Below are 16,182 nucleotides of genomic sequence, written 5' to 3'. Positions count from 1 at the left end.
TATGCTGAATATTGATTTTTTTTCTCTAACATCTTTAATAAAATGAATAATGTAGGCACACATCTGAAATTACATAGCAGAAATGCTACTTATGAAAAATGCTACTGATTCAAATCATAATTCTAATTAGTACTAAACAATTTCGTTTAATAGATACTAATATATGGCAATGTTTTTAATCAGGTTGGATAGCTATGCAGAAGCAGAAGCGATGATAGAATCGCAGAAAGTAGGCAAAGCCCCATTCTTCCGTGAGAAACCTCGTAATATTGCAATTGTAGCTGGTCGTGATGCCGAACTTAGCTGCTTAGCCACGGGAGATCCCAAACCAACTCTCCAATGGTTCAAGAATGAATCAGTGTTAATGGAAAACAAACGCATAACTGTCACAGAAGATGAACAAGGTAAAGACCACCGCGACCCCATAGGTTTATGTTAACAGAACATAAATGAACTTGATGCTCATGTGTATATTTTTTGATACCGACTCTTGTATTCAAATCATCATTACCTTATATGCTTAGTCGCGTGTTATTTATTTTATTTTGATGTGACAAAAAATGCTACGAATAAATAAACCAATGGTTTTTAATATTTTTTGATAATGTGAAAAATTTCACATTAAGTTTTCAAGACACTTACGCTGTTACTACTAATGCTCAAAATATACTCAAATTATATGCATGCCATTTATTCGTTCATTTTTCTATAGGTCGCAGCACACTGCGATTCACACCTGCTGCTGAATTTGATGCCGGCTCATACAAGGTCGTCGCTCGCAATTCTGTAGGCCAGACCATACATAGAATCCGTGTGGCTCTGGGAACGCAACCTGATGCACCTAACACTCCCAAATGCATAGAGAAATCTGACACCGAAGTACTCTTGGAATGGCGTGAACCCAGACACGATGGAAATAGCGAGGTTAGTAATAAATTTATATATTAGATGATAATTTAAAATTTATTTAAATCCTTTAAATTATCTTCGAGAAAGAGTTCAAAGTTTCGTACAAGGATCGTTAACCTCTGACGCCATATTATTTTCGAAATTTTTTTAGCGCAGATTTAGTAACCTAGAGGACTAAATATTGTTGTAGATTTTGAATACCTACTAAAGCAAAATACGCGTAATCTCATCGCAAAAGTTATTTGATATTTATCCAACAATTTATATAAAATACTAATACAAATTTTAAGAACATGATTGAGAAATTGCGTGAACCACGATATATTTGAAATCATCCTAGTTGGATTCATTGATAAATGTGTTTAAAATGCATATTTATTATGTAGAATTATTTTTCCGATTATGTAAAAATAGCATATATAGTTTGTCATCAACCTGCATTTTCTACGTATGCCTAAACAATAAGGTAAGTTTTTCGTTTTGCGCATGCAAGAGTGAAGCAGTTTTCATATGTATAAAAACTACTCTAATTGTTTTTATTATAATGATGTTTTGATCGCTGATGTTTTAATTTAATAATAACTAAAGTTTTATTAACCACAATCAGCATTAAAAACATTGAAATGATATTATGAATAGCTTTTTATGATACTATTAGCTTCATTTCCAACATATAATCACTTATTGTTACTCGCCCAGTTTCTTCGTCATAATGTCAAATCGTCAGTAATAAAATTTAGTCATTTAGAAAATGTAGAATCTATAATATATTCATACAAATATAAAAAAAAGTTATATAACAGATATAAATTATATGCAATTCGTGTTATTGTGTTCCATAGCATTTATTTATAACACCTTGTTTTTTTTATTGACAATGCTTGTTTTATTTGTTGCCTTATTGTTTGCATTTGACATATTATTTTTTTAAACACTGATAAGGTCTTTGAAATAAGCATGGCTGAAACGTGTTAATTGTTTTATGTTTGCATCGTGAAAAAATATTTTGAAGCAATTGCTCCAATATTACAATGCACAATTTATATGAAGCGAGTGAAATTCACAAATATTGAAATTTCTCAAAATACATACAATACAATACTATTTATTCATCATTGAAAAGGACTTGAAAAAAAATGAATTAAGTTTTATAAATGCGCTTATAATGTAAATTAACTTTAAGTGACTATACGTTTCGCATTGGCCGGGACCGTCCCGCTTTTCCACCTTGCGTCGCAAATTTTTATTGAGACTAGCTGTAAGTGGAATTCTGTCTTAAGGCAATTAGGGCATCGTGCCTTAAGGCAAATTGCTGGAACTTCCCGTACCAATAATTATTATTTTTTCAAAAACGATTAACATTTTTGAAAAAATTTTACTTCGAAAAATATGATTTTTGAAAAACTATAAATTTGACAAAAAATTACTTTTTGAAAACAAAAAAATTTTTTGCAAAAAAATGTTTTCTTTATTTTGACATATTTTGGAAATTCTGAACTTTTTTTCAAAGCAATCGCACTGCTTAAACTGCATAGAGACGAAATGTTAAAGCTCGCAAGTGCCGCGCCGCCGTCTAACGCATAAGCATTGGTACGGAACCCATAGAAATGTAAAAAAAAATTATACTCATTGTTAAAATCTCTATAAAATATCTGATAATTTGATGTGCATATGTCTAATGATCATTTTTAACCGCCGAATGGCATTTTTTTTTACTTTTTTTATTAGATCTCCGAAACCGCTAGACCTGCCTCCATGAAAATTTGTTCAATTCTACATCTTGTCAATACAAGTAAAATGTTTTTTGAATTATTCAAATCGGACGCTCCGTTCTCTTAAAAACGGAGGTACCGCTTTTGGCACTTTTTGCCCCGTATCTTTGCAACGGCTAGACCTGCTTTCGCCAAAAACTAATCAGCACGTCTCCTTATCAATACGAATCGAATGTTTTTTGAATTATTCAAATCGGTTGATCCGTGTTCCCGAAATCGTCGACGAAAATTTGTATCCGCACATACATACACACACGCACATACATACATACATACATACATACACACACACACACACACATACATCCATTTTTTCTAAGGTATGCCAAAATGTTCAGAAACCTCTGAAACGTAAAGATATATAAAAATTTTCATTTTCGATTTTTTTGCGATTACTATAACTTGCCCTACGGGAAGTTAAAAATATATTTGTGCCGGATTCAGATTTTTTGTTCCGGATCATCCCAAGTTTTTGTAAACCGTAAAAGGTTAAAAGTGGAAGAAACCTTCTAAAAAAGTTCTATTCTTGAGAAAAATATAATATATTATATAGAGGAGACAGGACAAAGTTGTGCCACTTTTTTGATCAGAAATAATTTTGTTAATTGACAAGTTAGCTGGAAGGTATAAACACCAAAATAAAGGTTTAAAATGACTTATAGTCAGAAATATGTAACACAACTGAAAACAGTCCTAACGTAACACAAATAAACTCATGAACATTTTATAACAATATAAAACAAAACATAATTTTTAAAACAAAGTTAACAAAAATTTTTTGTGAAATCATTTTACTATTCAGTTATTTAACAACAACCCACTGCAAGTGTTATCTTCTAGAATTTTAATTACAACTAGTCGGGGGCGCATGGCATCGTGCCTTAAGGCAAATTGCTGGAACTTCCCGTACCAAATTTTTTTTAAAGATTAACATTTTTGAAAAAAAATACTCTGAAAAGTTAGATTTTTGAGAAACTATAAATTTTTGACAAAAATTTACTTTTTTTTAAAAAAAAGACTTTTTGAAGAAAAGTGTATTTTGAAATATTTTGGAAATTCTGAACTTTTTTTCAAAGCAATCGTACTGCTTTAACTGCATTAGACGAAATATCGAAGCGCGTAAGCGCCGCGTCACCGTCTAACGGATAAGCATTGGTACGGAACCCATAGGAATGTAAACAAAATTTATACTTATTGTTAAAATCTCTATAAAATATCTGATAATTTGATGTGCATATGTCTAATGATCATTTTTGACCGCCAGGTGGCATTTTTTTTTTACTTTTTTTACTAGATCTCCGAAACCGCTAGACCTACCTCCATGAAAATTTGATCAGTTTTTCATCTTGTTAATACAAGTAAAATGTTTTTTAAATTATTCAAATCGGACGCTTCGTTCTCTAAAAACTGAGTTACCGTTTTTCGCACTTTTTGCCCCATATCTTCGGAACGGCTAGACCTGCCTTTGCCAAAAACTAATCAGCACGTCTCTTTATCAATACGAATCGAATGTTTTTTGAATTATTCAAATCGCTTCATCCGTGTTCTCGAAATCGTCGACGAAGATTTGTATCCGAACACACACACAAAAAAATAGTCCTGAAATAATAAATTTTGACTCAGTAATTTTGGTTCAAAATAATTTGAATAAAAAATATTTTTATTATGTTCTTGAATAGTATTTGTGTGCGTTTTAATATACAAAACAAATATTATTTAAGGATATAATAAAAATATTTTTTTAACCAAAATTAATGAGTACAAAATTTATTATATGTTTTAGAACAATATATATATATATTTTTAGAAGGTCCTTTCGGGACGGTTACAATTGTAGCGGGTAGTTAAGTTAAATAACTTTAATAAGATTTATTTAAATAAATAACTGTTTGTTTAAAAAAAATCTTATCCTGGTTATTTAACTTAACTACCCGCTACAAGTATGACCTTTCCAGATTTGAAATAAAACTAGTGGTGTATGACATCGTGCCTTAAAGCAAATTGCTGGAACTTCCCGTAGCGTAACAGAATGTTTGAGGATAAATAAATGTTTTCAAATATATTATTATAAATTTTGTAATATCGTCTATTATTCATAACAAATATATAAACTAAATTACAAAGTTAAAATTATTCACTTAAAGTGAATAAGTGAGCTTCAGAACTTTAACAAGAATTAAAATTGAAATCTGAATGATTTTCGATATACAAAAAAAAATAAAAAATTGAAAAAAAAATGAAATGAAACATTTTTTTCCAAAAGCAATTGTTTCGACAACACAAACAGAATTTTTTTTGATTCATTCAAATCGGACGCTTATTTTTCTCAAAAACTGCCATTTTTTGTACATTTAGCTCGGTATCTTCAAAATGGCTAGACCTGGCTTTGCCAAAAGCTAATCACCACTTCTCACAATCATTACAAATTGAATGTTTTTAGATCATTCAAATCGGATGCACCGTTTTCTCAAAAACTCGATTTCTGTTTTCTGCACTCTTTGCTCTTTATCTACGTAACGGCTGGACCTGTCTTTGCCAAAAACTAATCAGCACATCTTCCTATCAATAGGAATCGAATGTTTTTAAAACCAGTCAAATCGTTTGATCCGTGCGCCCGAAAACGTGAGCGAAAAAATGCGGACACACAAAACACACACACATCCATTTTTTCTGAGGTATGCCAAAATGTTCAGAAACCTTCAAAACGTGTAGAAATGCAAAAATTTTCATTTTCGATTTTCGGCCCATTACTATAACTACCCCACGGGAAGTTAAAAATATGTGTCACCTTAATTAACACACAAACTTCTTGTAAAATAATAATCCAAACGAAGAACAGCTATTATTACGCCGTTTATAGCTCATTATATTATTAACTTTCCGTAGAGTAAGTTATAGTAATCACAAAAAATCGTAAATGAAAATGTTTGCATATCTTTACGTTTCAGAGGTTTTGAACATTTTTTTTGTGTATGTATGTGCGGATACAATTTTTCGTGGGCGATTTCGAGAACACGGGATCACCAATTTCAATGATAAACATTCGATTCCTATTGATAAGGAGACGTGCTGGTTAGTTTTTGGCAAAGGCAGGTTTAGCCGTTTCGAAGATACGGGGCAAAAGGTGCCAAAAATGGTATTTTAGTTTTTAAGAGAATGGAGCGCCTGACTTGAAAGATTCAAAAAACATTTTACTTGTATGAACTTAAATTAACTTATTAAACTTATTAACTTATTAAATGAACAACTGGTGTTTATGGAACAACAAATTTTTGAGAAGGCAGGTTCAGCGTTTCTTGAGATGCAATGAAAAAGCTGAAAAATAATGCTATTTGGCGGTCAAAAATGATCATTAGACATATGCACGTCATATTATCAGATATTTTATAGAGATTATAATAATAAGTACAAATTAATGAGTACTTTTATATGGATTCTGTATCAATGTCTACACGTTAGACTACGCACTTCGACATTTCACCTCTTAAATAGCTGTGCAGCGCGATTGCTTTTAAAAAAAGTTGATAATTTTTTTAAAAAAATCCAAGTATTAAAAAACAAATTTTTCAAAGAAGTTGATTTTCTTCAAAATTCTCAATTTTTTTAAATTAGTTTTCGGTGCGGGAAATTCCGACAATTTGCCTTAAGGCACGATGCCATGCACCATTAGTCTGCATTTCAAATAAATAGTTTATAAAGCTGAATAATGTTAGGAATTGTGGGAATCCGTATATGTTCTGAAACAATGAATTGAATATATTTCATTAACAAATAGATATAGCATTGCCGGTTGGTCTTCTCAACTGCGATGATAAGATAATTACTTACAATTAAGTAGATGTATAAATTGCTTGTCGTCGCTCGTCGCCGATGGTGTTCTTACATTTACATTACGCACGTGGTGCCATGGTACAAACAACAGAGTGCATGGCAACATGGCAACATGGCAACCGTTGAATTTTTCCGAGCGTAAATATTCCCTAGCCGCCTTCAGTCGGCTGCGACTTATTTTTACTTTCGTCTTGGAAAATCCAAGTGTTGCCAGGGCTAAAAATAACAGCCGGTCGTCCGCCGTTTGAGTTTGCGTTGCGTATTTGACGACATGGTAACACGGACGAAACTATTTTGACAGTAATCGTACTTGTTGTAATCGTGTATTTTTTGTTAATTCAACGCGATTGCAAATTGTTAAAGATATTACGAGATAATGTGTGACATTATATCCGGGTGCTGTGCTTATGGGACTCTAAACAACTACGCACCGAGGGTAATAGGCATTAATAAATAAACCCCACGAACAAAGTATTTTTTGAATGTGGCATCTCTACTTCTATTTGTTTTATTGATAATGAGATCTGTTATTATCTTTTTACTATTTCTGCAAATTTTGTGTGAAACCATATACTGTATGACTATTAAGCAGAATGATATATTGCAATTCTGCAGTAGAAAATATTTTTTTACATGATAACAAAATGGATGTTGATCTTCCAAACTGCGGGATCAGCTATCGTTTCTATCAGCAACAAAACATAAAATAAGGATTCAAGTTTGATTTAGAAAAAATTTTGACCTTTCCTATAAAGTGGACATTAAAGTGCAAGTGAAATAATTTAAACTGTATGAAATACACAACTATGATTTATAAACAGATATAAAAATACCTTCAAGATGATTATTCTTGGAATGTCTACACCGCAACATAAAGAAAAAACATTACATGATATAACAATATGTTGAAATGAATGCATTGAGTTTCAAGAAAGCCTCCCCACTAATTAAGGGAATGTTGCGAAGGATAATGACATATCATTAAATGCATTGAGAACAGATTTATTGAAGATTCATTGTTGTTTTGAGTACCGCTAACTGTTTTGGACAATTTAATTTTAAAATGGATATTGATACGCCAAGTAATAGCAATCTCAAAAGAAGTAACAGCGCTCCTATTATAAATGATTTAAGTCCAAATGCTGTCATGAACAATACCCAATTGATTACATTACACACCAGGTACATTATTCTTATTGTATTTATTTTCTTTTTAAATCAATCATAGACTCATCATTTGGATCATTTATTTGTAAAATAGTTTTAATCAATATTTATAAATTTCCATTTTTTAATATATGTTAGGGTAAAAAAAAACAACGGATTTCAATTTGTGTCAAATTAATTATTGTAATAAATGATCAATATAATAATTGTTTATTAAATTATATTATACTTACCTTTTGTCAGTCAAGTATATTTAAAAAAAAAACATATGTTCTTTTTTTAAAAGAGGAAAACCATAGCTTCTTGTCATTATAATTTTAAGGTAAATATAAAATGTAATAAATGGTCCAAATGGCAGATAAATTAGTTCTGTTAAAAAAGTAATTTAAAATATATTGTTATAGTTAAACATATTTGAATAAAGTTTTGGATTGTACTTTTAGGGATATCCAGACATTTAGCTTTTCAAGCAGAACTCGTCGATTTAGTACTAGTTCAAGTTTTAGTCCCCATGCTAACTCTACGGTAATATTTCATTCACTGATTTAAATATTAATTGAATAATTATTCATATTTATGAAAATATAGAGGGCAAATGTTCCAAATATAAAATATAGCAGAAAATAGTCGTATATTTCATCCTCTTTTTTTTTGTAATACTTTATTATACTAAATTCAACTGATTCGAATCATTAGAGTCTTGTAATAGCAAAATAATATTTATTATCTGTGTCGGTCACAGTAATATTATACTCAATTTGCTATAAATATTATCATTGTTTTTGAACAGTAATATTTTTGAGCTTAAGAACAGGATGTGAGATTTTTGCCCACCCTTATTTATTTTCCTTATTCTAAAAAGAAAATTGCAAAAAAGACGCATGTTCTCTGATTATGGGCTGCATCAGCCCATAGTGGACATAATGCAGATGATTTATCTTTGGTCACATAAAATGTCAAAACATAAATAAATAAAGAATTAAAATTTAATGTACAATTTTAATGTGATGAATATGTTTCAATCAAGAAATAAAATATGTTTCCAATTGAAAATAAGCCCATTTTGGGCACTGCGGTGTGAAATGGAAATGGGAAATACTTCTTCTCTGAATCGAGTTCGAGTTTAACTCAACTGACAGACCTGCAGTACTACCCATTATTATTATTATTATTATTATTATTATTATTATTATTATTATTATTATTATTATTTATATATATATATATATATATATATATATATATATATATATATGAGTAAGTTCTTCAAGGGCATACATCAAATAAAAGGCAAAGATTTAGAAGTTAATCTTTAATTTTTCCAAACGTTTCGACATAGTATTTTATGTCATCATCAGTGGATATAAATATGTAGACTACAGCCTCGGGCTCTGTCACATAAACTACGTTCTCTGTGCAAAATATATTATATATTTCACAAATATTTTGCTATACTCTGTTCAACAAAATAATATAAAAAAAACAAGTTAATGTATATATGATAGTGCAAAATTATGTTCCTTGCGCTAGCTACTGATGTAAGACCATATTTATATCCACTGATGATGACATAAAATACTATGTCGAAACGTTTGGAAAAATTAAAGATTAACTTCTAAATCTTTGCCTTTTATTTGATGTATGCCCTTGAAGAACTTACTCATATTTCTCAACATCAAAATTAACTACTTTAACATATATATATATATATATATATATATATATATATATATATATATATATATAACATAAAATTGTATATAATTTTATAACATAAAATTGATTTGACAAAAATAATCTGTCACATAAGAATTGTATTGTTCTTCAAATAAACTTTAGATAAACGTAATACACGCATATAATTATGTAGTCTGTTGAGGTATACCTAACATACCAAAATATAGACCCTTAGTTACTTCTTGCTTAAAATACCATTATCTCACAAACTGCTTTGAAAATCAGATATTTTTATTCTACATAAATGTATAACATCCAATATAATTTTGTATTTATAATTAAGACTTATAGCTTTTTTTAAAATAAAGCATCAATAACGAGGAGTATTTGCCCTGCTATTTTCATTTAATGAATAATTATAGATTGTGCAACAGTTGTAAAATGTGTTCATTTTTTTCATATGGATTTGTTATTATGCAGAGCCAAGTACAAAGATTAACACATCGTGTAGATCAACTTAAACAGGAAGACCTTTGTAATCGGGAAGTAACACATGAACGTGAAATTCATTCTGCTATGCAAATTTCACAATCATATGAGGATCTAAGCTTAGATACAGAGTTGTTGTCCTGTAGAGATAAATCTGGTAGGTCAATGATTAATACCGTGAATCAGTCTCCCAGCCCAACTAGTGCTTTTAAACATCATTTATGTAATGCAGGAAAAACATCGCCTTTAAATATAAATACAAATTCACATAGTTTTCTCAGTACTTCAGGACTAAGTCCAAGATCAACTGGTAATTTTCTAGTTAACCACAGCAGCGGAAAAGCCTTTTCTCCACTGAATATGCAGCCTGGTTCTTTAATGTTTACTTCATGTTCAAATTCTAATCCAAGTGATAGTACTAAATTTCCAACAAGTTCAAAGGAATCAACGTCGCCATTATTTCCAACATTTGGATCATCATCAAGTGGACCTTTCAAAAATCATCTTTTGAGTTCAAATTCAAAAATGCTTCCGTTAAATGTTCAGACAAATCATATTGGAGGAACGACGCCCATGCTGTGTTCCAGTCCCAGCCCCACACGAGGTTCAAATCTCCCACGACAGTGCTTTAGTCCCAACTTCAATTGGAAATGCTCAAGTCCCAGCCCAACAAGAAAATCTTTTGCCACTCGTAGAAGTCTTAGCCCCATTGCAATGAGGCCCAGCTCTTTTACCTTGAAACGAAAATTTGATTTGGATATTGGCAACGACGAAGGTCCCAATATGAAGAAGACAGCAACGCAAGTGTTTTCGCAAAGTGGCATATTCGGATGCACGCGAGGAACTGCTCCAACCTCAGGACTTGTTTTATCGCACAACAGTGATAGCAACGATAAGAAAGATGTTACAATGTCTTACAGCATTGATAGTGAAAGTGATAAAAAAGAGTACGTTAACGGTGAAGCAACCGGTGCGGGAACCATTTCTATGGTCTTGGATGGAGAACAGAATGCACTCAAACAGGATGATATGTTCAATAAAGATGACAATCCGGTTACTTTCAATAAATCAAGCATTCAGCAAAATCTTACAATGCTATTCAGTGATAATCAAAATGTTGAGAAGCCAAATGTGACTGAAAATTTACAGACAAGCCAGTTTACTTTCAGGCCTGTTTCTAACGATATATGTGATAATGAAGAAAATATGAATACTAACAATGCAGTGAATGAAAACTAAATACTTTCACGCTGATATAAGACAGATCATGCTTACGATTATTTTTAATTTTTAATTATGGGTGAGCATATGTATGTACATACTTACATAATATATGAGTTTAAGAATTCAATATTAAATAAAAATGGACAACGAACAATGTGTTCGAGCATAAAAAATTCTTTAAACATTTGCATCTTCTCGATTTTCTGCATTCTTAGCAAGTTTGCTTTTAAGATGATTCAATGTCAAGTCAGAGAAAATATAAAGATGCTATCTGAATATTGTTGAATTTCCAATTTATATATAAGAAATATTCTAAATCTTTCTGGCACAAGTTTGCCATTTTCGCTATCTTGATTTATTGATTGAAGTCACGTATTTGTTTAATTATTTTTTTTTTTTAAATTTTTTTTTTCTTCAATATTTTTTGCTTTACGGATATGGAATCAGAAGGTGAGATATTTTGTCTTTCTAAGTACACTGAACATGGAGGTATGTTCAATCCGCTCATTTGATGGAGTATCTGCAAGGTCCTCATTCATTTCTTTTATGTAATCACTTGTTTCCAGAAGATTTAAATACAAGTCATCTGCATCTAATATTACCAATGGAGCAGGTTCAAACCGAAATAACACTAGTCTCAGCTATTTCTGCGCCGATTAGATAGACTTCGGATGTTTCGGAATTACGAATGACTTCACTATCGTCTGAACATATGTCAATATTGGAGATAATGTGATAGTGCACCTGGTTCTAGATTAAATAGGACTTGTCCTACCTTTTATTGTGATTCATCAATTTACTATGTATAGTTTTAATCAAGTCTCTGCTGCCGGTGAAGATTTTGATGATGAACATTAACATTGATTGGTAGGTTGCCAAATTTGACCATATTATTTTCCTGGTCATTTCAATTTCTCCTCTGTATTCATAATTATTTTCTATTAATTTAGCTATTAGTTTGGCTGTTCACCTTCATTAACTATTTTATTCAATGATGACTTTTCTACCGGTGTTATATTATTAGCATTCTTTCTTAGAGTTGTATTGGCATTTTTATCATCTTCACATTTTTGTGTGCTTGTAGCTAATCGTTGAACGTTTCTTGAGTATCAGGGTACAAGTGTGCACTATTTTTACTCATATTTGTATATGTATATATATATATATATATATATATATATATATATATATATATATATATATATATATATATGTACATATATATCTACATGTTATATACATGCTTAGCTATATGTATAGGGAGCCAGAGAAAAAAGATTAGTAATTTGAAATCAGCAATAAACCCTTAATGGTAAATTTATAATATCTAAATAAATGTGTTGATTTTTATCTGTGCTTCAATACAACAAATCTATTTGATTTTAAAATACCGAGGTTTTTTCTCTGACTAGAACTTATTGGAGGACAAATGGAATGACTTGGATGACTTGAATTGGAGGACGAATAGAACAGAAAATTTTGACTTTTAATAATACAAATAATATATTTAATAATACAAATAAAATAAGGAATTGTAAAATATTGCATCAACATTGCTATAATCGCATAAGATAATGTTGATTAGTTAATCGCTTAGTATGTTCTATTATTAGGCTAAAGAGATATTTTTTTGCACATAATATCCTTTGCTATGTGTGTAAAATATATTAATTTTATCATTCTTTTTATTTGTTAATACTAATATTACTACATATTTTATAATACATATTCTACAATCATCGAGTTGTATACTATTTATTTGAAATCATTTCAACTTACCAAGAGCATTTCGAAGAATTTAGGTTAATGGAACAATGTGATAATAATTTTAAGAAACCTAGATATCGATATTTTATGCAAAATAATTGATATGAATAATTGGACATTAATTTTATTAACTTATTAATAATCTATATATATATATATATATATATATATATATATAAAATATTTAAATTTATAATTTATTTTTCTGTATATGACAAATATTTTAAGCCAACAGTTACACAATAATTTAGAATTAAATTTTTTTTATATGCGTTTATGGCAACTTTTTTTTATTAGAAATATGTTATTTTATTTAGTTTGAGAAGTTTTTTTTTTTAATTTTGGATAGGACAGAAAGAATTGTTGGTGTTTATTCTGATATAAAGTAATTATTGTATATTGTAGTAATTTCTATTGAAATCATTATTGTATATCATATGTAAATATAATTTTTATTAACTAATTTATGTACAAAAGGCGTTCAAATTTGTATTATCAAAAGCTAATAACTGGTTTATTACACATACTATATGCTACACATGCTAGTCTTTATAACTAATTGTAAATAATTTCTATTTATTGCTAATAAATATTTAAACATGGAAATAATTATTTATTCTGGGGTTTATTATGACACTATACATGAATTTATATACATATCTACGTTCTTCAAATCTCGTGCTTTCGTCTCGTTTTAATACTTTATATTTTGTATTAATAGTGATTACTTGAGAACAAAAATGAAAACTTTCGGGAATTGCATCTGAAATTGGTTTCACAATCAGTTTAACGTAACTGATGGCCCAGACCTCACCCGGAACAGTTGTTTATTACAGTCAGTTTAATTTACAAGTAAATAAGTATTATTTGTATATATATATATATATATATATATATATATATTTATTTATTTATTTATATATATAATTGATTTTCAATTCTTCATATCAAGAATGGACACTAGCAAAGAGAAAACACGCTATATTTTACACTTTTTGTTCGATAAAAGCGAAAATGCAAGCCAGGCGGCTGAAAATGTGAATAGTGTTTATGGTCCTGATAAGGGTCATCGAATTATTCTGGTAAATTTGATGTCAAAAACGCACGCACACTGGACAGCCAATTGTTGAAAATGTCGACAACACGATGGAGACTAATCGTCTAAATCGACTTCGATTGCCAAAAACTGAATACTGTACAGAAAACCGTTTGAGTGCACACGAGTGCCAACCTACTGAACCGAAATTTCATTTGAGAAATTTCATTGAACCATCTGAAGGAAACAATCGCCCAAAAGCAGCCAGCTTTGGCCAATAGAAGAGGAATTGTGTTCCACCAGGACAACGTCTGGAAACACACACCGATAATGACTCGACAGAAGCTCCGGGAACTTGATTGGGAGGTTTTTATGCATCTATCTTATTGTTCGGACTTGGCACCAAGCGATTGCCATCTGTTTCTCTCCATCACAAACAGTCTTGGTTAAAAACTTACTTATAGAGCTTGTAAAAATCGACTGTGTCAATTTTTCAATGGGACGAGGATGTCTATGAGAGGGATATAATATTATTTCTTTCAGAATGTAAGCAAGCTATTGAACAAAGCGGAGCATTAATTGATTTAAATCGGATCATTCTAATTATAGTAATTAAAGCCTTAATTTCACGCAAAAATAATGAATTCCTTTTCACTTTACTTGATATATAATATTAATCATGGGTAAAAAAAATCCAGCTGTAAAATTTTATTTTTATTATTATTTTCATTAAAACCAATTCAATTCACATTTTTCATCTTATTTATTTCTGAAAAATTTTGAGTGCAAGATTTCTTCATCGTGACTGTGGAAATTTATTGTTCGAATCGTTTGAGAAGAAAAATAGAAAATCTTCATGCCTCAAGGACCTTTACTTATTTCTATATGTCGAATAAAAGTAAAAATATGAGAATCTTTATTATCAAATTTACATTATTACACGTACACACAACATATTCGATTAACACATGTATCACTAAACTTGACAGTAATTATAGATTATTATTATGTTACATTACATTTGATATATTTGAGACAAGGTCTGTATTAAAAAACGTGTGTTGTTCCGAAAGACTAATGCTTACTAGAGATTCTGGCGTTCTCGAGTACCTCTTATTGTAAGTACTAACTGCTTATTGTAATTCATACTAATAACTTGTGACATTAGCCTATGATACTAATTTTTGAAGGACCCGAAACAATAAGGTATAGAGGAATAATGGAGGTATGAAGGAATAATGTGTTTATTTTGAGTTGAGAAATGGCAGTGTTATATGAATATTAGCAGATGTTTTAAATTTTTACTCAGATATTACACTATGGTTTGGAGATGAAGAAGGCAGATTCAATTGATTGGAATAGTGTAGCTGAGCACATTACTCGTGAGCGTTTCGTAGTCACGGGTTTGGCAGCCGGCGAGAGTTACCAATTTCGCGTGCATGCTGCCAACGTTCTTGGCTGGGGAGAATGGAGTGATTCTAGTCTTCCAATCCAAACCCTGAATGACGGAGCTCAGAAACTAGGTATATTTTATTTATCTTCACAATTAAAATGCGTTATAATTTGACAAAATTAATCTTGAATTTGAAACAGTAATTTATTTCATTTTTTTTGTTTTAATTTTATTCTTGAACATAATGTCGTAACTTAATGAATTTATAATGTATTATAATTAATACTTTATAAAGTTGCGAAAGTACGAATATATATTAGTATAATGCACATTTTTATATTTTGTCATTTTTAAGGTGCAAGTGCAGTTGTTCGACAAATCCAAGAAGTGGATGAACGTGCTTCTGGAGAATGTTTAGATCATCAAAGGCCATCCTATGACAAAGAAACTGACCTCGTTGACTGGATAGAATCTGATCCTAAAGACAAGTAAATCTTTAATATGAATATTATTTATATGTTGCGCATCAATAATAATTATGTGTAGCATGCAGTAATGAGAGATATTAAGATACTTATTCGAGAAATTATAGTTTCAATCATCATGAAGGAATTTATAGAATATCTTTGTAATGCCGTTTATTTACATTAGACGTAAATAACTGCATTCACATTAAATTATTTTTCTATTTAAAAATATAAAATTGCAACATTGCTTTTTACTTTTTTAGTTGAAATTGTTTTTGAAGTTAAAAAATAATGTTACAGTTCTATATTTGATCGAGTCAATCGCGAGTGTGCAGATAAAAAACAGAATAAAGTATGTGTTTAGTAGAAGTAAAGCCATATAAGTATGAAAACAAATTTATTTTAATTTTATAAATAAAAAAAACTTTGAAACTATAAATAAAAAATTTG

The 16,182-nt window shown here is 30.0% G+C and overlaps 2 protein-coding genes across 3 annotated transcripts in view; both read left to right on the top strand.

The window, feature by feature from the left end:
* Positions 1-16,182, top strand: part of LOC113377309 (obscurin-like) — a 29,531-nt gene that overhangs the window by 10,027 nt on the left and 3,322 nt on the right. Inside the window, exons 23-26 of the mRNA XM_026617577.1 lie at positions 184-404; positions 713-924; positions 15,182-15,395; positions 15,621-15,753. Coding sequence (XP_026473362.1) covers positions 184-404; positions 713-924; positions 15,182-15,395; positions 15,621-15,753 — 780 coding nt within the window. The remainder of the gene's footprint in view (positions 1-183; positions 405-712; positions 925-15,181; positions 15,396-15,620; positions 15,754-16,182) is intronic.
* On the top strand, positions 6,711-11,213 carry LOC113377310 (protein FAM122B-like). 2 transcript variants are annotated; one of them, XM_026617579.1, is made up of 4 exons: positions 6,711-7,694; positions 8,123-8,204; positions 9,837-10,002; positions 10,168-11,213. In XM_026617579.1, exons 1-4 carry the CDS (start codon positions 7,576-7,578, stop codon positions 11,082-11,084), a joined length of 1,284 nt encoding a protein of 427 aa, XP_026473364.1. In that variant the 5' UTR covers positions 6,711-7,575; the 3' UTR covers positions 11,085-11,213. The 2 variants fall into 2 exon arrangements, with proteins under 2 accessions (XP_026473364.1, XP_026473363.1); XM_026617578.1 differs by having other exon boundaries at positions 9,837-11,213.

The sequence above is a fragment of the Ctenocephalides felis genome, unplaced genomic scaffold (genome assembly GCF_003426905.1).
Source record: "Ctenocephalides felis isolate EL2017-DRISC unplaced genomic scaffold, ASM342690v1 CF-g0.4_SCAFFOLD_01886, whole genome shotgun sequence".
NCBI lineage: Eukaryota > Metazoa > Arthropoda > Insecta > Siphonaptera > Pulicidae > Ctenocephalides > Ctenocephalides felis.
This window is presented reverse-complemented; position numbering and strand designations above follow the sequence as displayed.